We start from the raw sequence: 26,039 nt of genomic DNA, 5'->3' as shown, positions 1-26,039 counted from the left end.
CATGGGCCAGTGGCACTTGACAGCAGCACATCTCTCCTCCCCCCCCCCCCCCAGCCCCATGGCACATTTCTCCCCTCCATGGGCCAGTGCCATATGGCAGCAGCACATCTCTCCTTCTGTCGCCCCCCCCCCCCCCCCCCATGGCACATTTCTCCCACTCCAGACCATCTCATGGGCCAGTGGCAGACATGGGATCCATCCACTTGTTGTTATCTTTCTTTTTCTTTGTACCAAATATAAATACCTGTAATAACGTTACTTCTGTGACTGTTGGAATAGGAAACTTGGAAGTTGGAACTTGAAGTTGGAACCGAACTTGGCTCAGGGAGTGACTGTGACAGGCAGGCCCTTGACCCTTGACGCTCGTCGCTCCTTCTTCTCTCTGGGGGCGGAGCTCAGTGGCAACGTCACGTGAAGCCTGTGCGGCAGCTGCGAGCCTGCGGCACACTCCAGCAGCCACTGCAGAGTCTAGAGACAGACAGGCCAGGCAGCGGAGCTCAGAGAGGCCGCAACAAAATAATAGCACTAGTAAGTAGTAGGGTTAGTTTGCGGCGGGCCAGGGGGGGCACTTGCCCCCCCTTGCCCCTCCCTGCGGATGCCCATGCCGAGGTCACTTATAACTAGGCCGAAACACAGACGTGGGGATTCGTGATCGAGATACAAGATAAATTATATATTTAATTGCCTTAAGGACACACAATATACACAGAGACTATATACAGTGGTCTGAGGTTACAGATACAGGTGATATAGGTACAACAGGGTAAGCAGAGCAAAAGTCAGTTACCGCGTAGATGAAAGTTCCTTTTGATAAGGGTGGAATAATCCTTGGCTGCAGTCACGTGGGGGCAGTCATGTCAGCTGAATCCTGGTCTCTCCAAACACATTGGCACGATGTGAACCCCTTCAGAAAAGACACCGCCCGCTGGCTTGCATGGGCTTATGACCTGTAGCCGGCCGCTCCCCTCCTGCCTATGGGTAGGGTCCACCCCTCCTTCTCTGGTGCTGGCAGCAAATGACCCATAAAACCCCTTAAGGCTCATAGCCCCAGACCAGAATGTCGCAGGAAGATGGTTCCGGGCCCAATTGATCTGCCTGGGTTCCGGCTACAACTAGAGTCCAAACATGGTACCACTATTTGGTTTCTGTGGGGAGATATGTATATCTTCCCTCCCGGGCCTCCTAGCCTCAAGCCAGGACCACGTGGACGTTTGGCTTTGCCCCAGGATCGCAAAAAGATAACCGAATTATGCCTGGGATGGACGGACAATTCATAATCCCTTATGAAATGTAGGTGCCAACATGCCTGGGAGGCATCATTGATCCTAGGCAGGATCTGAGGGCTGAGACCTCCTGCTGGGGGTTTTCCTGCTGGATTAGCTTGCCTCCAAACTGGCTGGTTGACGCGTGACTTTATCTACCTGGGGCCTCCTTGAAGCCTGGACCCCTGGGGCTTTCTCCCTTGCTAGCGGACAATCAGATGGCTGGGGAGTGGGAACATATTTTGCATGTACACTGACTGTGTACATGCCAAAAGGTGAATAAAATGACAATCAGGGCTGACAATAAATGATAATCCATAATCCTCACACCTCCCCCCCTTTAGAGGGTACTAGGGGAAGCACATTCCTGTGTTTCCCTGTGCGCCCCTCAGCACTCTCTCTGGTGGTGAATGGCAAAGTGATATGGCTTGAGCACCTGTCTCCTGCGTACCCACCTTCCATTCGTTCCTGAGGAATAGAGTCACCCAGACCGAGCACGACACTGAGGCCACAATTACTGGCGTCAGTCTGTACTACAAACGGCCGCGTGAAGTTTGCTGCCTGTGGTACCGGGAAGCTGGGAAGGACGTCCTTCAGCGCCTGGAAGGCCGTCTCACAGTCAGTTGTCCAATTGACTGCGGAGGGCAGCTTCTTCCTTATGCGGTCCATCAGGGGCCTCGCCAGGCTACTATAGTGGGGCACGAACCCCCATAGTACCCGGCGGTGCCCAGGAAGGACATAACCTAGTTCTTGTCCTGGAGGATGAGTCAGGATGTGCTGGCATCCACTCTCCCAGGCTCTGGCTTCAGGGTCCCCCCGCCTACCCGATGCCCCAGGTAGTGGACCTCGCTCATGCCCAGCTGGCACTTTTCCGGCTTGATGGTCAAGCCTGCCTGGTGGATCCACCCCAGCAACTGCAACAGGTGCTGTAGGTGATCCTCCCATGTGGAACTGAAGACGGCAATGTCATCCAGATACACGGCCGCGTACTCTTCAAGTCCCTTAAGCAGCGTGTTGACCATCCGCTGAAAAGTGGCAGGGGAATGCTTCATGCCAAACGGCATCACCGTGGATTCGTACAATCCAAAAGGGGTGATAAAGGCAGAACGTTCCAGCGCCTCACGGGTCAGGGGAATCTGCCAGTACCGCCGGCTCAGATCCATGATGGTCAGGTACTTGGCCCCGGCCAACTGATCGAGCAGGTGATCGATGCATGGCATAGGGTACGCATCGGTGCCCAAGACAGCGTTGAGTCCCCTGTAGTCCGGTCCTTCTTTGGGACGAGGACCACAGGTGAGGCCCAAGCACTGTTGGATGCCTGGATGACCCCCAGCTTCAGCAACTCGTCAATCTCCTGGTGCATGTGCTGCTGCACCTCCAAGGAAACCCGATATGCTGAACTCCCGGAAGGGGTGAAGGGTGGCCCATAGCTGGGACCGTTGGTCATTCAAGAGCTGTTGGCCCACCTCCACATCCTCGATGGGCCCACCCGCCTTCACCTGGGTGAGCATGTCCAGGTGTGTTTCCTCCTCCCCCTCTTCTGGAAGGTTGCAGACAGGGAGGGCACATGCCTCCTTTTCTTGATGTACCTTCATCATGTTCACGTCGAAGGCCTTCCGCCTTTCCCGGGTGTGGTCCAGGGTGGCCAGGTACGTCACGGCGTTGAGACGCTGATGCACGAGGTACGGGCCTTCCCAGGCTGCCTGAAGCTTGTCCTGAGGTACGGGGACCAGTACCCATACCTTTTGACCCAGGTACTCTCACAAGTGTTCTGGTCGTACCATCGCTTCTGGTTGACCTGGGCCCGCTACATATTTTCATGCACCAGCTGCAACAAGGCCTGCATCTTATTTTGGAAGCGCATAACATACTCGATGACCGACACTCCAGGGGGTAGCTACCTCTCCCTCCCAGGCCTCTTTCACCAGAGCCAGGGGCCCCTGCACACGTCGCCTGTACAGGAGCTCGAAGGGGAAGAACTCCGTGGAGGCCTGTAAGACCTCTCGGTAGGCAAAAAGCAGATGTGGGAGGTACCGCTCCCAGTTACACCTGTGGGAGTCGACCAACATCTTAAGCATTTGCTTTAAGGTGCCATTAAACCATTCCCAGAGGCCGTTGGTCTGTGGGTGGTACGGGCTGGTCACCAGATGTTGCACCTGTGTTTGCCTGCAGAGGGACTCCATCAATTGCGACATGAACTGGGTCCCCCGGTCGGTGAGCATTTCCTGGGGAAAGTCCACTCTGGAGAAAATCTCCAGCAAGGCGGTGGCCACCTTGTCGGCCCGAATGGATGACAAGGCTACAGCCTCCGGGTCCCAGGTGGCATAGTCTACTACCGTCAATATGTAGCGTTTCCCGGAGCTGCTGGGAATGGACAGTGGTCCAATCAGATCCACAGCCACCCTGCTGAAAGGCTCTTCAATTATGGGCAGCGTTACCAGTGGGGCTTTGGGGTGCCGCGCCGCCCCGCCTTCCCCACCCGCTGGCAGGTGACACATGAACGGCAGTAGGCAACCACATCGGCCCCTATCTTTGGCCAGTAGAAATGTTGTGCTAATCTGGCCTTTGTCTTAGCGATCCATGTCAAGGATGGACATGCAACTTTTTTTTCCTGTGTTGCAGTTTTTAAAACTGCAAGCTGAAAACAATCAAGTGAATTAACAAGTGTTCAAAAGAAAAAAAACATGCTGCTCCTAGTTATTCTGAGCAAGTCTTCACAGGATCAAAACCACATAAGCCTCCAAGGTCTTTCTTCTGATGTAGTCAATCATTACTTTATTTACAAATGCTTCTCCCAAATCTCTGCACTTAACTCTACATTAGTCAAATGGAGATAAGACACATATATAGTGAAGCACCGCAGATGCAGAAGTGGTCCTGCAAATTTATTATACTTACAAAATGATAAAAAGTTCAAGAATATGACAATATGTATATGCCCCTAACGAAGCAGATGGTGAAACCCGGGTTGGGCGATAGATGGGAGACTGATGTTTATTGTGATATGCTTGTAACTGGTTGTAATTGTATGAGTGAGATATGAGTAAAAATAAGGAATGGGGAGCAAATGAGAAAAGGAGAGGACCTTCTCTTACCACTCCATTCTAGTCTCAATGGAGAGCTCTGCAGTTCTTCTTTATGCTGTAGGTGGTTGAAGGCAGATGTACCTTTCTAGCCTGGGAACTATACAATTCTCTGTACAGTTCCTTTACTAGATATACAGATGTCATCAAAGGTCTTTTAGCTTTCTCCGCTGATGATGGGGCCCTTCCCAATGAGCCCCAATATAGCTGCCTGATCTGCCTATATTGGAAGTGCTCTACTGTAGCTATGAGTAAACGTATGGTTGATGGTGATAGCAGTGTCCAAAAAGTATGCCTTAATGAAGGCAGATCCTACCCCTATTTATTAATACAAAAATATGTCAGAATAAACAGTGACTTGTTTTGAACAAGCCTGAAAAAAGACTGTATAAAGGGTAAGGTAGATGCGTCTGCAGTTATGTTGGGATAGTGCAGTGGCCAGGTTTGGGGTGGCCCCAACGCTACACTGGGTCCCGTGGACACCGTCGAGGTGTCACCATGTGTTGCTGCTCTCGGGAAGGGTTGGTAAGGCATGGTGCACCCAAAAGGGAACTAAGTCCAGAGAGTCAGGGTCTGCAGTTAACCAGTGTGCTTCTTTACTGGAGGAATTCAAGTACAAAACAATACAGGCAAGGCATAGGGCCGGCTTCTCCAGTCTCCTCCCTGGCAGAAGGAGGGTTTGATGCAGAAGGAGGGTTTGATGCTGAGGAAAGGCCTGAGCCAGCTGTTCCCCTCTCCTATTCTCTTATTCCCTCTCTTATTCTCTCTCTCTCTATCTCTCTCTCTGTACCCTGGCCAAAGGCTGGAGGTCCATGGTCTGTAGCTCAGTAGTCCGGGTGGCTTCTTGGTCACAAGGTTGGGGACCCATGGTCTGTGGCTCAGTGTTTCCATCTCAGCGTATTGTAATGGTCACTGATGCAGACTTGCAGAGTCTCCCCCTCCAAGCACTGAAGAAAAGCAGATTGACGGCAGCATCTCCAGAAACGTAATTTATTTAAAGTGGGTCCATATGACACATTTGCAAAATTCGCCAATAAAGTGCTGACACGTTTTGGCTAGCAAGTAGCCTTTGTCAAGCAAGTATCCTCTGACAAAGGCTACTTGCTAGCCAAAACGTTGCAGCATTTTATTGGCGAATTTTGCACATGTGTCATATGGACCCATTTTGAATAAATTACGTTTATGGAGATGCTGCCGTCAATCTGCTTTTCTTCACTATTCGGATGACCAAAGTGGATCTGAGGTCGTGATGGGCTGATGCATTCCGGTGTATGCCTTCACGATAGCGAGTGCTGCTCTGAACACTGTTACCCCTCCAAGCACTGGTCCCTAACTGCAGAACACTAGGGGCTCTGACTTTTCTCCTTATATGCCATTTCTAGCTAGACTGTAACCTTTTAGTGGGAGGGGTGGAGTGGAGAAACTTAGCACAAACCATTACAAAGTTACCACCCCCATCTGGCATAGACTTACATTACAGCTTCAGCCTGCTGTGACTGAGAGTATTAGTGACCCATTCAGTCTACAATATCATCCTCTTTGTCAATAATAATGTGGCACCTACTGGAAGTGAGGGAGAACTCTGGCCTGCCACTACAATTACTATTGGCCAGACAGCCGGTGCTGCTACTACTGTTTGCACTAATATAGCCACCCACATTCTTATTTGTGGATGACAAGGCACCGTTTTTTTTCCCCCACTCTGTCATTTACCAGACATTGTATGAGGTCTATGAACAAAAAGTCACAGGTTTGGTACACAGAAAAAATTGTAGCAAAAGAGTTTTTCTGTTATTTACAGAGAGGCACAATTAAATAGTTTTCCCCTTCAACAAACACAGTGCACACTGGTATTGACAATTTACAAAGTTATATTAAAGCAATAAATTGCATTAAATGAAACTGGCATATTAATGCAGTATAATACATTAAATGAAATTGCATGGTACATGGATGCAGTACAATGTGTTGAATGAAAGTGGTGTATTGACGCAGTACAATGTGTTAAATAAAACTGCACGTTATATTGACGTAATGCAATGTGTTAACTAAAATTGCACAGTATACTGACGTAAAACAATGAGCTGAGAAACTGGTATATTGATACAGTACAATACGTTAAATAAAACTTCACAGTATATTGAAGTAATACAATGCATTGCATTGAATGAAACTGGTGTATTAATGTAGTACAATGTGCTAAATAAAACTAAACAGTATACTGGCGCAATGCAATGTATTAACTAAAACTGTATGCTGACATAATACAATGCGTTGAATAAGACTGGTATTTTATTGCAGTACAATGCATTAAATAAAACTGCATGGTATATTGATGCACTACAAAGAATTCAATGAAACCGGTATATTAATATAGAATGTGTTACCTAAAACTGCACTGTATATTGATGCAATACAATGCACTGAATGAAACTGGTATATTGATGCACTAAAATGCCCAGGAATCAAAATTGAAATTGATTATTCAGTTAATAACAGAGGTACAATTAAACATGACATGCTACGAACACATTGGTAAAATGTGATGAACTGCTAAATTATACAAAGTAGCAAAATTACAGCTGTTTTCTCAGTAACTAAGAAATGCAATTATATGTCCCCTTCTACAAACACACCGATATTGATAACTGAAATGCACTGAACTGCTTAGTTATAAATGGTAGCAAAATTGAAAACATTTTTTAGAAAAAAATTGGGGTGATTGTGCAGCGTTTGATGCCAAATGTATGCTACTGGTGCTGAAGTTGCTGGTATGAAACACACACCGTCCTATGTTTTCCTTGATTGAAGTCAGTGTTCTTTCTACTTAACTAAATATGTCCCTACAACATATCAATTGCTCGCATGTGTCTGTAATTGGTTTCTGTCAGACACACTCTGAGACCGCAAGCTAAGCTCAGTCAGAATGGTGTCTCTTGCTTCTGAGCAAGTCAAGAGACTGAAAAACCTGCCAAAATCCTGCCCGCTGATTGGATCACAGCCTGCCTGTTAGCCTCTGAGCCAATTAGGGCGAGCTCCCTAACCTCCTAGGATCATGTGATCCGCCATCTTCATCCTTCCTACCCTGTTATCTGCTGATTTTAACAGTAAAATGGCTGGGGCACCGTTTTGCTTGATTGGTCCAAAGCAAATCACGGAAACTTCAGATTAGTTAAGTGGAATTTTTGTGATATTCAGAATCAATTTGTTCATATCTAATTCAGTCCCATTGCCAAAGGTGTATAAATTCAAGCACCTAGCGATGCAGTGTGCCTTTAAAGATGAAATATTCAAGGATGGTGGCTCACTCAGGACGAAATTATAGAATTGGTGCTGCTAACCCTCAAGAGGGACACCCACCCTCTAGTCAAAATCTATACAGTTGCAGCTTAAAGTAGGGTGAGCACTCAAACAAATGGCGTTTTGGAGGTTAAAAGTTTAATTAAACACTAAAATAATGTTAAAATATTACTAAAATACACACAGTATGAGGGATAGATATGTATATACAATTTCATATACTAAACATATAACAATTCACATAAATAGGCGATTGTCCCATTAGGTATGGGCGGTCTCTTAAAGAACAATATAATATAGAATATGTTGTAAAAGTGTCCTGTAAAAGTTTGGTAATCCACTACTGGAGCGTCTCTCTCAACACTCTCATGTGCTGGTTGATGGCACGGGTTCAGTGATAACACCCAGTATCGTGTTGCATATATGTTCCGCTTTGCACTCGCTGGTTAAAGTCTTGTACTGCCGGTCATGCCGGTATTTGGACAGATTATAGGTAGTTGTGTCTTACCTTTCTCGTGTCTGTCCCAAGCCTTCCTCTAGTTTGGCGAGGGTAACGCAGGACACAGTTAGCGTGGCTCTGCGTGCTCCTTCGCTGACTCACCGACTTCTCGCGGGAGTTGAGGCTCTATTGCGGTTTAGTCCGTTCACGTACAGGCACAACATAAAGTCTGTCTTACTTCCAGGTATTTCTTGTGATTATTGAAATTCTCGCATGGCCATGCAAGTTACTGCGGAAGTGTTTTTTTCTTTTACTCAAGCGATCCAGACCAGACGCGTTTCGGGAACTCTCCTTCCCTTCATCAGTGGGCTCTGATCAGTCCACTGATGAAGGGAAGGAGAGTTCCTGAAACGCGTCTGGACTGGATCGCTTGAGTAAAAGAAAAAAAACACTTCCGCAGTAACTTGCATGGCCATGCGAGAATTTCAATAATCACAAGAAATACCTGGAAGTAAGACAGACTTTATGTTGTGCCTGTTGCGCTGGATACACGTCACGTGAACGGACTAAACCGGAATAGAGCCTCAACTCCCGCGAGAAGTTGGTGAGTCAGCGAAGGAGCACGCAGAGCCACGCTAACTGTGTCCTGCGTTGCCCTCGCCAAACTAGAGGAAGGCTTGGGACAGACACGAGAAAGGTAAGACACAACTACCTCTATAATCTGTCCAAATACCGGCATGACAAGACTTTAACCAGCGAGTGCAAAGCGGAACATATATGCAACACGATACTGGATGTTATCACTGAACACGTGCCATCAACCAGCACATGAGAGTGTTGAGAGAGACGCTCCAGTAGTGGATTACCAAACTTTTACAGGACACTTTTACAACATATTCTATATTATATTGTTCTTTAAGAGACCGCCCATACCTAATGGGACAATCGCCTATTTATGTGAATTGTTATATGTTTAGTATATGAAATTGTATATACATATCTATCCCTCATACTGTGTGTATTTTAGTAATATTTTAACATTATTTTAGTGTTTAATTAAACTTTTAACCTCCAAAACGCCATTTGTTTGAGTGCTCGCCCTACTTTAAGCTTCCTTTAAAGATATTTGAGAAAGAATAGGTCTTCTAAAGCAGTGTTCCTCAACTCCAGTCCTCAGGGAACTGTCTGCTGCTCATGATTTGAGAAGATCCCACAAAATGAATACCTGTGGTAAGTCCTGATGCATAGACACTAATTGTATCAAGTAAGGAAATCATGAAAACATGAGCGGCAGGTGGGCCCTGAGGACTGGAGTTGAGGAACACTGTTCTAAAGCGCAAACTGAGTTCCATAATGGTACTGTAATAAAATGCAATTGTTGTGACAAGTCAGTTTGTGAAATTTCTTCCCCCTAGATATTCCTCGAACAACTGTGGATGGTATTAGTGCAAAGCGGAGGTATTTAGGAAACACAGAAACTCAACCACAATACAGATCATGTATAGCGATAGCAGAGTTTCCAACGTTCTCCGGTATCAACATCAGTACAAAAAGTGTGTGGCAGAAGCTTCCAGGTATGGGTTTCCATGGCTGAGTAGCTGCATGCTAGCCTTACACTAACATGCACAAAGTGAAGCATTGAAAGTATGGCGCCACTGGACTCTGAAGCAGTGGGAACATGTTCTGTGGAGTGAGGAATCATGCTTCTCTATCTGGCAGTCTGAATGACGAGTCTGAGTTTAGCAAATGCCAAGAAAACATATACTGCTTTACTAAATTGTGCCAACTGTAAACATAGTGGAGGAAAAATTAAGCTTTGGGGTTGTTTTTCAGGGGTTGACCTAGATCCCTTAGCTTCAGGGAAATCCTAATGCTTCAGCATATACTTTCAACTTTGTGGGAACAGTTTGCGGGAGGCCTTTTTGTGTTCTAACACGACTGTGCCTTAGTGCACAAAGCAATGCCAGTAAAGTCATGATTGGGTGCATTTGGGGTAGAAAAAATGTCAATAAAGGAATGATTGGGTGCATTTGTGGTAGAGGAATTTGACTGGACCACAAATCCCCTGGTCACAACCCTATTGAAATACATTTGGATTGAACTAGAATGGAGATTGAGAGCCAGGCCTTAGTGTCCAACTTCAGTGTCTGGCCTCAAATTCTGTTCTGGATGAATAGGCAAAAATTCCCACAGTCACACTACAAATTCTTCTAAGAAAGTCTTCCCAGAAGACTCGAAGCTTGTTGGGCTGCAAAAAGGAGGGGGGAGGGGGGGGGGGGGTTCTCCATATTAATGCATATGAATTTACAATGAGATGTCATAATGCTCCCGTAGGTGTAATGTGTAGGTGTCTCAATACTGTTGTCATTTTAGTGTAGGTATAATAGCAGAACTAAAGGAGAAAAGCTAACAACACTTTGCTAAAAGCGCTTACTGTCATGAAAACCAGCAAATACTGCCTCTGCTATTAGATTTTTCATTCCTTTATTATAACAGGCAGTGCCTTTACTGAAAAAGCAACATCACAAGCCTGTGTTTAAAGAGGACCTTTCACTTGTAAAAACAATGTGAACTAAGTATGCTGCCATGTAGAGCGGCGCCCGGGGATCACACTGCATTTACTATTATCCCCGGGCGCCGCTCCGTTCTCCCGTTCTGCCCTCCGGTACCTCCCAGGCTGTGAGCTGTGCGCTGCGATTGGCCACTGCTGCAGCCTAGGGGAAGGAGACGCCCACAGGACAAGGGCAGACACCGCCAACTATAACTTACAGAGCAAAGGTACCGGAGGGCATAACGGGAGAACGGAGCGGCGCCCAGGGATAATAGTAAGTGCAGTGAGATCCCCGGGCGCCGTTCTACATGTCAGCATACTTAGTTCACATTGTTTTTACAAGTGAAAGGTCCTCTTTAAATAATACTACAAAGTGTTCAGTTGTTTTTGACAGCAAGAACATTGTATCCCACGCCACTATTCTTGTTATCAAAAACAGTGGAGCCCGTAAAAGAAACCTGACAGCTCTATTAGATTACTAGCCAACAGGATTTATCAGTATCAGTTCAAAGGCTCGTTCACACGTGCCCGTGCTGTCGTCCGCAATGGGGATCGCAGACCCATTCACTTCAATGGGTCCGCGATCCTTCCGTTACACAAAGTAAGTTCTATCTTTTTGCGGTGCGGAAGCACGGAACGGAACCCCAGAAAGCACTCCATAGTGTTTTGTTCCTCTGTTCCGCATCTCCGAATCTGCGGACCCATTGAAATGAATGACCACGGAACGGTGCCCGTGTATTGAGGATCCACAAATGTGGTCCGCAATACGGCAACAGGCAGCACACGTTCATGTGAACGAGCCCTAAAGGGAACCTGTCATCAACTTTATGCTGCCCATACTAACAGCAGCAAAAAGTAGAGACAGGTGAGTTGATTTCAGCGGTCTGTCATTTAAAAGTAAATGGTTGCCAAGAACCAACATCACAATCATTGCAGACTGGGCCTGGAAAAGAGTCACGGCCTCCTGAGAAGAGTCCTGGTTATTCATGAATACCTGCTCTCCCCGCCCACCTGCTGATGATTGACAGGCTTCTACCTTGTTTTCACCCTTTCTCTCTAGGAGAGAACTGCCAATCATCATCAGATGGGTCAGAGTGCAGGAGATTATGAATATCCATGACTCTTCTCAGGTAGATTTGACTCTTTCAAGGCTTGGGCTGCAATGATTATGATGCTGGTTCTCAGCAACCACTTACTTTTAGCTCATGAGTGACACTGCTGAAATCAGCATTTCAGTCACTATTTTATTTGGCAGACTAGATGGGCCAAATGGTTCTTATCTGCCGACACATTCTATGTTTCTATGTTTTATGCTGCCCTCAGTGAGGTTAGCATAAAGTTAATGACAGGTTCCCTTTAACAACGGATATATAATACCAGTGATGACTCAGTCAAGAACAGAAGCCAAAGGCTTCATGCACACTTGCACTAATGTGTTCCATCCTTCAATCCATTCTTGATTGCCAAAACTAGTTATTTAGCTAGGAGGGAAACAAACATCCAAAAAACATTTCCCTTCTCCCATAAGCGGAGTTCCAAACCTAATTTTAAGAACAGACTGGTAGAAGAACCTCCCAGAGTGCAAGTGTGCATGCAGCCTTACCTTTGGATGCATACTGTATATTAAAACATAGGGGACACATACGAATCAAAAGGAGGTCACCATTCTGGCGCAATTTGAACCACAAAACTGGCGTACATACTTTGACCCACATTTATTAAGCATTTTAGATAACTTGTTTTTACTTGTCTGACATGGCTTAGCAAGAAAAAGATATGGCCCACCAGAAAGGGTGTGTCTTAAAATACAATACTCTGGGGGAGATTTATTAAAATTGGTGTATAGGAAAGCTGACTTAATTACACATGGCAAACAATCAGTTTCCATTTCTCATTTTCCAAATGAGCTCTGAAAAATTACAGATGAAATCTGATTGGCTGCTATAGGAAACTAAACCAGTTTTTCTTTCTACCAGTTTTGCTAAATCTCCCCTGTGCCAAAATTTTGGCACAAAATTCCACTGTAAAGTAAGTCTCGGTTTAAACCTCGACTAGTCAGTGTGTGCCAGATTTATAATCCAGCATCAGTCATTTTTGTAAACCTGATGCATTTTTAAATTGTCTAGTGTACATTGTTTCAAAATTAGGATTAATAATTGGGTCCCATAGCACTTGATGCGCAATTGCTTTTTCCCTTTATACGCCTCCTCCATTTAGAATCCACTTCTTCTTTTGGCTTAAAAAGCCTTGGCATGATCAACCATATTATATCAGGTATATTGCCTGGTAGGGTTGATCATGCTGCGTAACACTACCTTTTTTTCTTTTTATCTTGCTCCACTGCAGAGATTTGTGGACTTTAAAATTTATTCAAATTAGGTAATTCGAGCATCGAGAGGCTGGCATAGCTGTTGGAGCACTGCTATTGCTACACCCCTCAATGCTCAGTACACTCCTCCCCTCTGCTTTGATTGGCCCTGTCTAATAGTACCTACACTGTGGCTTACTTAGTCATTGGGGGTCCAGCGTTATGTACTCTGTAAAAACAGTCATTGATTTCAGTGTGTTTTAGCAAAATTATGAATTCCCCTAGGAGCAGCAAAGCCTCTGTGCGAGAAAGAGAGAATACTTACTGAACTTTCCACCCTGTCACCTACTGCAGTTCTCTGCTGTCTGTGAAGCCGCTGGGGACTTCAGTCCTCCCCGAAGTGGAGGTGCCGGGGGCTTCACAGACAGCAGAGGAGCACAGCAGCTAGGAGGATGATAAGATCAGTAAGTATTCTTTCCTCCACACACATTGCTCGCTCTCTTCTGGAGAGGCTCCGGTGCCACCAATGAATGCCATTATCAAAATCATACCACCACACCAATGACTGTTTTTACATCATAAATAATGCTGGACCACCAATAACTAAGTGAGCCATAGCACAGATCAGCCGCCCGCCCACTCTCTCAGGATGGCCGAGCTTGTAAAGCACATTGCTGACACTCTACTTGAAACGGCTGACATCATCACACAGATGTCAGCCGTTTAACCCCTTCCATGCCGCGGTCCGTAGGGACCGCTGTATGGAAGAGGATAACAGGTGCCTTTTCAGCCCCCGATTCTTGACGGGATCACAGAGGGAGGGAGCCCCCTCCCTCCCCATCACCCGCTGCTCTGTTGTGGCAGCGAGTGATGGTTACCATGGTAACTGGACACCTTCACAGGCTTCCAGCTGTCCATGGTGCTGATCAGACTAAATGTAAAGTGAAAATACAGTACATTATATAGTGTACTGTACTGTATTATACAGACATCAGACCCACTTGATCTTCAAGAACCAAGTGGGTCTGGGTCAAATTTTTTTTAAAAATAAGTGAAAAAAAGTAAAATTTAAAAAACACATTTATCACTGATTAAAAAAATAAATAAATACAATTCCCTAGACATGTTTGATATCACCACGTCCGTAACGACCTGATCTATAAAACGGTCACTTTCCCCGCAGGGTGAACACCATAAAAAATAAAAACTATGATGAAATTGAAATTTTTGCCTACCTTACTTCCCAAAAAAGGTAATAAAAAAGTGATAGAGTCGTATGTACGCCAAAATAGTACCAATCTAACCGTCACCTCATCCCGCAAAAAGTGAGCCCCTACATGAGACAATGGCCCAAAAAAAAAAACTATGGCTCTCAGACTAAGGCCTCATGCACACGACCGTTTTTTTTAAGGTCCGCAAAAACAGGGTCCGTAGGTCCGTGATCCGTGACCGTTTTTTCGTCCGTGGGTCTTCCTTGATTTTTGGAGGATCCACGGACATGAAAAATGAAAAAAAAAAATCTAAGTCAAGTTTGCCATTGAAATGATAGGAAAAAACAGACACGGATCACGGACACGGACGACAATCTTGTGTGCATCCGTGATTTTTCACGGACCCATTGACTTGAATGGGTCCGCGAACCGTTGACCGTGAAAAAAATAGGACAGGTCATATTTTTTTCACGGCCAGGAAACACGGCTCACAGATGCGGCTGCCAAACGGTGCATTTTCAGATTTTTCCACGGACCCATTGAAAGTCAATGGAGCCGCGAAAAAAAAAACGGAAAACGGACGCGGATGCACACAACGGTCGTGTGCATGAGGCCTAAAACATGATTTTTTGTTTCAAAAATGCTTTTTTATGTTAAACGTAATATATATTTTTTTAAGTAGACATATTAGGTATTGCCATGTCCGTAAGAACCTGCTCTATAAAAAACCATGTGAGCTAAACCCTGAGGTGAACACCGTAAAAAAAAAAAAGTGTCAAAAAAGCAATTTTTTTGGCCTTTTACATACAAAAAGTGTAATAGCAAGCGATCAAAAAGTCGCATGCCCCCCAAAATAGTGCCAATCTAACCATCATCTCATCCCACAAAAATGATACCCTACCTAGGACAATCACCCAAAAACTGAAAAAACTGACTCTCAGAATATGGAGACACTAAAACATGATTTTATTTTTGTTTCAAAAAAGATATTATTGTGTAAAACATAAAAAAATAAAAGAAAGTATACATATTAGGTATCGCCACGTCCGTAAAGACCGGCAATATAAAAATATCATATGACATAACCCCTCAGGTGAACACTGTCAAAAAAATAAAAGAAAAACTGTGCTAAAAAAACATTAGGTTTGTCACCCTGCGTCACTAAAAGTGCAACACCAAGCGATCAAAAAGGCAAATGCCAATCTAACCATCACCTCATCCCGCAAAAAATGATACCCTACATAAGACAATCGCCCAAAAAATAAAAATAAAATATGGCTCTCAGTCTATGGAGACACTAAAACATGTTTTTTTTTTATTTCAAAAATGATATTATTGTGTAAAACCTAAATAAATAAAAAAAAGGTATACATATTAGGTGTTGGCACGTCCATAAGAACCTTCTCTATAAAAATACCACATGACCTAACCCCTCAGATGAACACTGAAAAAAAATAAAAAATAAACGGTGTCAAAAAAGCTATTTTTTGTTACCTTACATCACAAAAAGTGTAATAGCAAGCGATCAAAAAGTTATATGCACCTCAAAATAGTGCCAATCTGTCATGTCATCCCGCGAAAATGATACCCAACCTGAGACAATCACCTAAAAACTGAAAAAAACTATGGCTCTCAGACTATGGAGACACTAAAACATGATTTTCTTTTGTTTCAAAAATTATATTATTGTGTAAAACCTAAATAAATAAAAATGTATACATATTAGGTATTGCCAAATCTGTAAGAACCTGCTCTATAAAAATAGCACATGTTCTAACGTTGTAATTAATCTAACGTTGTAAATAATAAAAAATAAAAACGGTGCCAAAACAGCAATTTTTTGGCAAATTTTCCATTTTAATCCATTTTTTCCAATAACGAAGCAAGGGTTAACAGCCAAACAAAACTCCATATTTATTGCCCTGATTCTGTAGTTACAGAAATACCCCATATGTGGTCGTAAACTGCTGTATGGCCACACGGCAGGGCACAGAAGGAAAGGAACGCCATATGGTTTTTGGAAGGCAGTTTTTGCTGGACTAGTTTTTTGACACCATGTCCAATTTGAAGCCCCCCTGATGCACCCCTAGAGTAGAAACTCCAAAAAGTGACCCCATTTAAGAAACTACACCCCTCAAGGTATTCAAAACAGATTTTACAAACTTTGTTAACCCTTTAAGTGTTCCACAAGAGTTAATGGCAAATGGAGATGAAATTTCAGAATTTCTTTTTTTTTTTTTTACTTTGCCTCACAAAAAGTGTAATATAGAGCAACCAAAAATTATATGTACCCTAAAATAGTACTAACAAAACTGCCACCCTATCCCGTAGTTTCTAAAATGGGGTCACTTTTTTTGAGTTTCTACTCTCTGCATCAGGGAGGCTTCAAATGGGACATGGTGTCAAAAAAACCAGTCCAGCAAAATCTGCCTTCCAAAAACCGTATTCCTTTCCTTCTGCGCCCTGCCGTTTGGCCGTACAGCGGTTTACGACCACATATGGGGTGTTTCTGTAAACGACAGAATCAGGGCCATAAATATTGAGTTTTGTTTGGCTGTTAACCCTTGCTTTGTTACTGGGAAAAATGGATTAAAATGGAAAATCTGCCCAAAAATTTTAATTCTGAAACTTCATCTCCATTTGCCAATAACTCTTGTGGAACACCTAAAGGGTTAACGACATGTGTAAAATCAGTTTTGAATACCTTGAGGGGTGTAGTTTCTTAGATGGGGTCACTTTTATGGAGTTTCTACTCTAGGGGTGCATCAGGGGGGCTTCAAATGGGACATAGTGTAAACTACAGAATCAGGGCCATAAATATTGAGTTTGGTTTGGCTGTTAACCCTTGCTTTGTAACTGGAAAAAAATTATTTAAATGGAAAATCTGCCAAAAAAGTGAAATTTTGAAATTGTATCTCTATTTTCCATTAATTCATGTGGAACACCTAAAGGGTTAACAAAGTTTGTAAAATCAGTTTTGAATACCTTGAGGGGTGTAGTTTATAGAAGGAGGTCATTTTTGGTGTTTTCTATTATGTAAGCCTCGCAAAGTGACTTCAGACCTGAACTGGTCCCTAAAAATTGTGTTTTTGGTAAATTTGGTATTTTTTTATAAATAAAAATGAATTTTTTTGACTTCATTTTACCAGTGTCATGAAGTACAATATGTGACGAAAAAACAATCTCAGAATGGCCTGGATAAGTCAAAGCGTCTAAAAGTTATCAGCGCTTAAAGTGACACTGGTCAGATTTGCAAAAAAAATGACCAAGTCCTTAAGGTGAAATAGGGCTGAGTCCTTAAGGGGTTAACTAAACAATGGCAAGAAACTTTCAATTGACTTTTTCAATGGCTTTTGGGCAGTGACTTCACGGTGAGATGTGATATCACTTAAGTTTAGAACAGCTACATCTGTATATCAGAGCTATATAGAGAATATCTTGGTGAGCCTACGGCTCTGCAGTACAGCATTCTGTATCCATCCATTTAGAGACTTTATGCAGATCATTTATAGAAACCCAATTGCATTCTTTCTCAAGCCCAATATGGCAGTATTGCCTGTATACACATTTAGGGTCCATTCACACGTTCGTAAGTGTTTTGCGGATCCGCAAAACACAGACACCTGCAATGTGCCATCCGCAATTTGCGGACCGCACATCACAGACACTATAATAGAAAATGCCTTTTCTGTTCCGCAATTGCGGACAAGAATAGGACATGTTCTATTTTTTTCAGGAACGGACTTGCGAATCCTGAAAAAAACAGATCTAGATAAAACGGATGCGGATCCCGAAAATGCGGATTCGCATCTGTTCCAGCCCCATTGAAAGTGAATGGGTCCGCAAAATGCGGACCCAAATTACGGACGTGTGAATGGACCCTTAAGTGAGTAGAACTTAGGGTCCATTCACATGTCCGTAAGTGTTTTGCGGATCCACAAAACATGGACACCTGCAATGTGCCATCCGCAATTTGCGGACCGCACATCACAGACACTATAATAGAAAATGCCTTTTCTGGTCCGCAATTGCGGACAAGAATAGGACATGTTCTATTTTTTTTCAGGAACGGAATTGCGGATCCCGAAAAAATGGATGCGGATCCCGAAAATGGGGATTCACATCTGTTCCAGCCCCATTGAAAGTGAATGGGTCCGCAAATTGCGGAACGAAGCGGACCCAAATTACGGACGTGTGAATGAACCCTAAGCTGAGATACCAGAAACTGCATAAGGACAAGCGTGGTGTGGTGTTTGGAAAAAGGTGGACCCTCTTGCTATGTAGTTCCATACAGCACCTTTATAAATATAAGATTTCTGGTTTAATATAGAGATGTAGCAGGCATTATCTGTAATATTTACATACTGTGGTCGTTCTAATGAGAATTATATCATAGCTCCGCTATATAAACCATGCTATGGGAATGGAATAGCACACCATCTTGTTTAATGCCTGCTAGATCTGTACCCTGCATATAAAATGCATTTCTGCTGATCATTTTACCTAGTTCTTCTATTAAGAGGGGTTTGATGGTCTACAAGCTTCCTACAGAAAAGAATGCAAAGAAAGACTGGCACAGGAATCCATCACTTACCGTATCTCCACATATAATTCAGCGAGGCACTGGTTGATGACCTTTATAATATTAATGTACACAGCCGTATCATTTGCTTTCCTATTAGTATTCTTTGTACAACAGAAAGCCCTTCTGGGTAATTTTTGGAACTTCTGATGTAATGCAATGTGTACCTCACCTTTAAAATTGTGAAAGCAAAACATATGCTCTAATTTGGTAATAAGAAACTATGCTTGAAAAAAATTTGATCCTTTCATTTTTCTCTTTCTCCAAATTTCTCAAGATGATTACTTTGGACAACCACTTTAATTGTTTCATTCTGCCCTTTGAAATTTGGAAACTGATGTATGACTAATAGATCCCATATTCACTGAGATGCTGTAAATAGCAGTGGTGCTCATGACTTTTCAGTTTGAGACATAACAGAAAACATGATCATTGCGTTGTTGCTTTTATATGAAATAGGATTAGGGAACGATCCCATAAAAGATTTCACTAATCAAAAGGTTACAAAAGTTATTTATGGACCAAATTACATATATGCAACGGTTTAATATCGACAATGTAATATGGAGATGGTGAAATTAGTTAAAATGATAGCTTGTTTCAATCATTCTGTACACTTTATCATAAAGGTCAAAAAAGTAACAGTAAAACAAACACAACACACGCGTCATTTTGAAGTTTTAAGCGTTCCTTGATATAAATTGCACATTGAAAAGTGGACTATACAACAAACTGTTTCAAGTATGCTTCATGCCAATCATCCTATAGAGTCATAACATTACTGGAAAGTACACTTGTTCATTGGGGAGTAACTGAAATTCTCCCATGTTAAAATCATACAAGAAAAAATAAAAGAAAATAAAAAATAAAACTCTTTGGGCTGAAAGAAACACAAATAATAATCTTACTGGAATACAATGTAAGACATATCCATACCAGTTATACACTGACCACATGAAAAACTGAAAATGTGGCACATACCTAAAGTATTCGGATCTAAAGGAATAAGAAGACTGCAGCACAAAAACAGTAGAAATATAATTGTAGGCCGGGTGTCTACTGACTACTGTGTAAGTATACTGCATCTCCTTAGTATACACATCTAGTCAGGCCAGGATACCGCCAGTGCAGATATTATGTCATTCAGTGTTGTACAATTACAAAATACATTGATCATATATTAGAAAGTATGTGAATGTTCTCAGGCTGTTAATGGACACAGATGGAGACAGTGTTACAAACAGCAGCTATAGGTATACATGTGGTAGTGTACATAAGTATATATACACACAGCCCACATAATGCATTGAGTGGAGTTTCTGTCCTTTAGGATTGCAACTGCATGAATAATCATGGAATAACTAGATGCAATTCTTTGGCAGTAAGACTTACACATCTTCAGTGTAACAGCAAGTTTGGGAATGTTCCTGTAACTTATAATACAGTGGTTTATACAGAAAAGAGTAAGTTGACGGCAGTCCATGCTCTAGCAAACCCTGACTTAAGAAACACAGCTGATATGGCACTATAAAATAGTACAAATAGTGAAACTGTGAATGCACAGTAAGCTGGTAGCTGTAAACCATGCCCAACAGCCCTCTTCCATCATGTACCAGCTGGGATGGGAAGATTTAGATCTTAGTTCCAAGTTGAAAAACTATTAATCCAAATTACAATATGCTAAAATGCCATTCACAGCACAGTAGCAAAGCTAGAGTGGGTTATGATGGTAACTCTTCTCTTCAAGTACAAGCACAATAATGAAAAAAAAATCTCAGTGTCAACATTCTGTAAAATTTTCTATATTGTTAAGCAGAGATTTGGATTGTGTGTGTGTGTGGGGGGGGGATTTTTGAAAAATGTCATCACAACCTGTGCAACAGGTTTCATAAATGCCCCATCTGTTTAGTTCCTGCACATCCCAAAAGTTCAATTCATTTTTTTATTCGAAAGAAGCAGAATTCCATTAAATAAAACAAAATATTAAAGAAGCAAGTAATTTTGGGGAAAAATGAGGCAATTCATTTAGGAACTAAAACAAAATAAAAAAAATAAAAATAATATATATAATGATATATTTCCTTAAAAAAAAAGGCATTATATATATGTGTAAACAAAATAAGGGTTATCCCAACATCACTCCAAAAAATTGATCCCAATACAAATTACTTTATATTTTTATGAAAAGAAAATTTAATTTCCAAATAGAAAAAAGTTGACATTAGTGACCATAAACAAATGGGTGAACATAAAAACCTAAATACCAAATGCCATTTTGTCCATGGTAGCAATAGTTAATGTAACTGTCAGCCAAAGACAGTAAAGATTTGTAATAAATAGTTCCAAATGAAGAATTTTCCACATCATTAGATAAGTGTATGGCACAACAAGGCCATTTTCAACAAGGAATCTTTTTGAAAAGAGGTTCATAGTGCAGAATTATAATGAATATATATATATATATATATTCAACTAAAGAACAGTTTTAGTATCAGAGAGAGAAAAAACATTGAGAAAGACACAAGCACATTGAGTTGAACAGACAAACATTGCAAGACTCAGATCAGCCCAAGGCCTATTTTTATCAGGACAACCAACTATTCACCCAGTAAGGCTACAAGTCACATAATGCATTTGGGGCATTTATAGAAGTTCCTAACAACAATGTCATGGAATCAAGCAAGGATGATGGTGAAACTGAGCTTGGTCCACACCTCTGGGTCTACATGTGGTGAGCCTTTCTTAAACCTGTAGAAATAGAAACCTAGTATTTGCTGTGTGAGCAGAGAAATGTTCTGGTGATTAGTCATTGAGTGTCTGACAGCAGTCTTGCTCAAAAAATGGAGCATGTATTTTAGGATGTACGTAATGGACCTACTAGCATCTGGTAGTGTCATTCCCACACTGATGTTTGGAACCTAGATAGACGGTAATAAATAGATCAGTCACGTAGTAAGGCAGTGTGTGTGCTCAAATGCGTCACATGGCAACACATGCTGAACACCTCAGTTCATGAAACAAGTAATGTTGTGCATGTCTTTTTTCAAGGCTTTCCAGGTTTAATCTCCAAAAATGTATATTTAATGTGAAGGAGAATCCTTCTTTAATTGTGGTTCATAGTATCCCATTCTGAGCATAAGAAACAACAAGAAACATCCAAGGGAATATTATTTTCTGCGTTGTTCTTTAGAGGTTCCAGATCTTGTTAATTTATCTTGAACAATTAAAATCAGTTCAATTGTTGCATTGACTCCAGTCTTTTAACTGTCTGTGTAGGAAGGTCTTAATCATACCCTCAGGACACTCCAGACGTTTCTAGGTAACTCTGTAATTTCCGGACTGTGGTTTTGTCAAGGGAACAAAGATCAAAGTCAAATGTTGTGTTTGTGATGTGGAAGTGCCCAGTTTCTTCTATAAGGTTCACTATCTGTAAAATGTAATTAGAGAAAAAAAAATATTAGCTGCATGACAAAACATAATTGTGCTCATCTAACACTAACAAATGCATATAGATATTTCTAATGAAAGAAAACGAATTCAGCTGTTAAGACTCCCAAAATGCATTTACAGAATAAAATCTGAAAGGCACGTAAGAAGGCATTTGCACCACTTAACCGGGTTTTAAACTATCACAACCAAGGATATAGAGGGTAATTTACTATCTAGAAGTATGTCTATATATGACTTTTCCCCACTCACGGCAGGTCTAAAAAAGTGGGCGGGGAAGGGGATGGGCGGGCAGACCAGTCTCATTCATCATTTTCTATGCCTGATTTATTCGTAGAAAATGGTGTAACTGTAAGCCAGCTAGAAAGCTGGCTTACATTTAGAACTGGTGCTGGATATGCCGAAGTTATGAAGAGGCCGGAATCTCTTCGGTGGATACACCGCCAGCTATAGGAGTTAAGACCAGCATCAAAAATTCCGGTAATGACCCCCATACTGTATGTTCAAAAGTATAAACTTTTCCCTTGGCTAAAATATAAAAGTTATAGCTTAGCTCTTGGTATCAAAACCAGAATTATACGGAGTATGCAAGTACAAAATTTGGGAAGCACAATTGGTCTGGGGGAGACAGGATGTTATAATTGACAACCGGAAGAAAGAACACAGCCTGTTATCTTTACCCCACCCCCCACCAGGATCTGAGGGACATCACCATTTGAGTAGTTGTCTTTTTAAGATGAACAGTTAAACATCTAACCACCCCTGTACCTAATTAGGACATTTGTGGACTCAGTGATCCATATGTTGGTAAACATTTGTGAAGTATTGTGCATGTAAGTTACCAATAGAGCATGAATTCTGCACATCCTAAACCTTTACGTTTTACATTTTTTTACTATCCCTTGCTTCCCCATTAAACTATACACAATGCTCATCGAGTGCTGTATACAGAGATCAAGTTAACCCACTATTGTCTAAACAGCTTTAAGGGAATCTGACTATGGACCATTATCTGCAGTAACACATGAGAAGTACTGCAGATATGGAGTCCAGATCAGAGTTTTTTAATTTCCTATTGCCTCCCATTCCTCCACCGTCACCGCTGCTTTAAAATACACGGTCAGGACTGCAGGGCTCCAGATGGCAACCAAAATGGTCGCCAATGCGACTTAGAATTTACAAATGGCGACAAGACTTTTTAGTCTTGTCACCATTTGCGACTAGACCCGCCGCTGCAGCTCTGCAGTTGAATACAGAAGCGGGGCACAGGAGATGATAGTTCTCTGCCCCGCCGCCGATGTTTTTCTCAGCAGCGCAGTGGAGAAGGAGTCTCTCCCTCCCCCTGTGCTGCTGCCGCGGCCAATAAGAAGAGACACGGGAGGAGGAGGGGAGGTGCTGTGGCCACTGCGCTACCAATGAAGATAACTGACCTGTTAATACAAATACAGGAGGAGGGTGCCGGAATCAAATAGCCGACACCCGACCTCTATGACAGGGAGCTGCGATCCGCTGCAGTTAACCCTTCAGGTGCGGTACCTGAGGGGGTTAACTGCAGCGGATTGCAGCTCCCTGTCATAGAGGTCGGGTGCCGGCTATTTGATTCCGGCACCCGCCTCCTGTATTTGTATTACAAGGTCAGTTATCTTCATTGGTGGTGCAGTGCGCATGCGATTCGCCATTTTTTAGTCACCTTGTCACCCCAAAAAATAGGATAGGACTGTTCTATTATGGGCTGAACGTTTCATAAAATGTGAAATGCACGCAGCTTTTTTTGGTGTTTTATATTTTTTTTTCGCGTGGTATTGAGTGTCTCAATACTTTCTTATGGTGGCAAAAGCGAATCAAAATTTTGGTATCGAAACAACCCTACGCCGGTCTGATCGGCGTAGCGTTGTCACGATACCAAAATTTTTATTCAGTTTCGATTTGGCGACTAAAAATTTAATTTGGCTCCTAAATTTTTCAGTTCAGGAGCCAATGACTACTGGGTATTTTTTTTAGTCTGGAGCACTGGACTGCTGTGCATGAGCAAGGGTCCTCTCCATTGTCATAGAACAGCACAGCAGTCCGGACTGTGTATTTTAGGGCAGCTAGAGTGCTGACCTCGGGAGAACCGGGGGCAGTAGGAAAAAAAAAAATTGTGATCTGGCCTCCTTATTTTCAGTATTACGCATGTATTACTGTAGATAATAGTCCAAAATCAGAGTGACAGATCCCCTTAAAATTTCAGACGGCTGGAAGAAGAATTGCTTTTCTCTCCCTGTCTTAAGGATGTAAACTGTTTGACGCCTAGAGTATAGTCATTCACATTGCAGAGTTCTATTCTGGTTTATACAACTTGCGCATTGCATAATATATCTCTCACCCAGACCAATCCACTATTAATACCTTCATAGACTGAGCTAATCTACCTACCATCACACCCTCCCAAACCTCGACTATGGCAGGACTTTAAAGCTTTAATCTTTAACCCCTTAGTGACCACCCATACATGTTTTTACGGCAGTCATTAACCACCTCAGCCCCCAGTGCTTAAACACCCTGAAAGACCAGGCCACTTTTTACACTTCTGACCTACACTACTTTCACCGTTTATTGCTCGGTCATGCAACTTACCACCCAAATGAATTTTACCTCCTTTTCTTCTCACTAATAGAGCTTTCATTTGGTGGTATTTCATGGCTGCTGACATTTTTACTTTTTTTGTTATTAATCAAAATTTAACGATTTTTTTGCAAAAAAATGACATTTTTCACTTTCAGTTGTAAAATTTTGCAAAAAAAACGAGATCCATATATAAATTTTGCTCTAAATTTATTGTTCTACATGTCTTTGATAAAAAGAAAATGTTTGGGTAAAAAAAAAATGGTTTGGGTAAAAGTTATAGCGTTTACAAACTATGGTACAAAAATGTGAATTTCCGCTTTTTGAAGCAGCTCTGACTTTCTGAGCACCTGTCATGTTTCCTGAGGTTCTACAATGGCCAGACAGTACAAACACCCCACAAATGACCCCATTTCGGAAAGTAGACACCCTAAGGTATTCGCTGATGGGCATAGTGAGTTCATAGAACTTTTTATTTTTTGTCACAAGTTAGCGGAAAATGATGATTTTATTATTTTTTTTTTCTTACAAAGTCTCATGTTCCACTAACTTGTGACAAAAAATAAAAACTTCCATGAACTCACTATGCCCATCAGCGAATACCTTGGGGTGTCTTCTTTCCAAAATGGGGTCACTTGTGGGGTAGTTATACTGCCCTGGCATTCTAGGGGCCCAAATGTGTGGTAAGGAGTTTGAAATCAAATTCTGTAAAAAATGACCAGTGAAATCCGAAGGTGCTCTTTGGAATGTGGGCCCCTTTGCCCACCTAGGCTGCAAAAAAGTGCCACACATGTGGTATCTCCGTATTCAGGAGAAGTTGGTGAATGTGTTTTGGGGTGTCATTTTACATATACCCATGCTGGGTGAGAGAAATATCTTGGCAAAAGACAACTTTTCCCATTTTTTTATACAAAGTTGGCATTTGACCAAGATATTTATCTCACCCAGCATGGGTATATGTAAAATGACACCCCAAAACACATTCCCCAACTTCTACTGAATACGGAGATACCACATGTGTGACACTTTTTTGCAGCCTAGGTGGGCAAAGGGGCCCACATTCCAAAAAGCACCTTTCGGATTTCACTGGTCATTTTTTACAGAATTTGATTTCAAACTCTTTACCACACATTTGGGCCCCTAGAATGCCAGGGCAGTATAACTACCCCACAAGTGACCCCATTTTGGAAAGAAGACACCCCAAGGTATTCGCTGATGGGCATAGTGAGTTCATGGAAGTTTTTATTTTTTG

At 42.4% G+C, this 26,039-nt stretch overlaps 1 protein-coding gene across 5 annotated transcripts in view; it reads right to left on the bottom strand.

Moving 5' to 3' along the window:
* Nucleotides 1–19,271: 19,271 nt before the first annotated feature.
* The window catches only part of MLLT3 (MLLT3 super elongation complex subunit), a 270,938-nt gene continuing 264,170 nt past the window's right edge, over nt 19,272–26,039 (bottom strand). For all 5 annotated transcript variants that reach the window (XM_040417220.1, XM_040417219.1, XM_040417221.1 and 2 more), the window contains one exon: nt 19,272–22,163. In XM_040417220.1, coding sequence (XP_040273154.1) covers nt 22,032–22,163 — 132 coding nt within the window. In that variant the 3' untranslated portion in view covers nt 19,272–22,031. The remainder of the gene's footprint in view (nt 22,164–26,039) is intronic.

The sequence above is a fragment of the Bufo bufo genome, chromosome 2, assembly GCF_905171765.1.
Source record: "Bufo bufo chromosome 2, aBufBuf1.1, whole genome shotgun sequence".
Lineage (NCBI taxonomy): Eukaryota > Metazoa > Chordata > Amphibia > Anura > Bufonidae > Bufo > Bufo bufo.
This window is presented reverse-complemented; position numbering and strand designations above follow the sequence as displayed.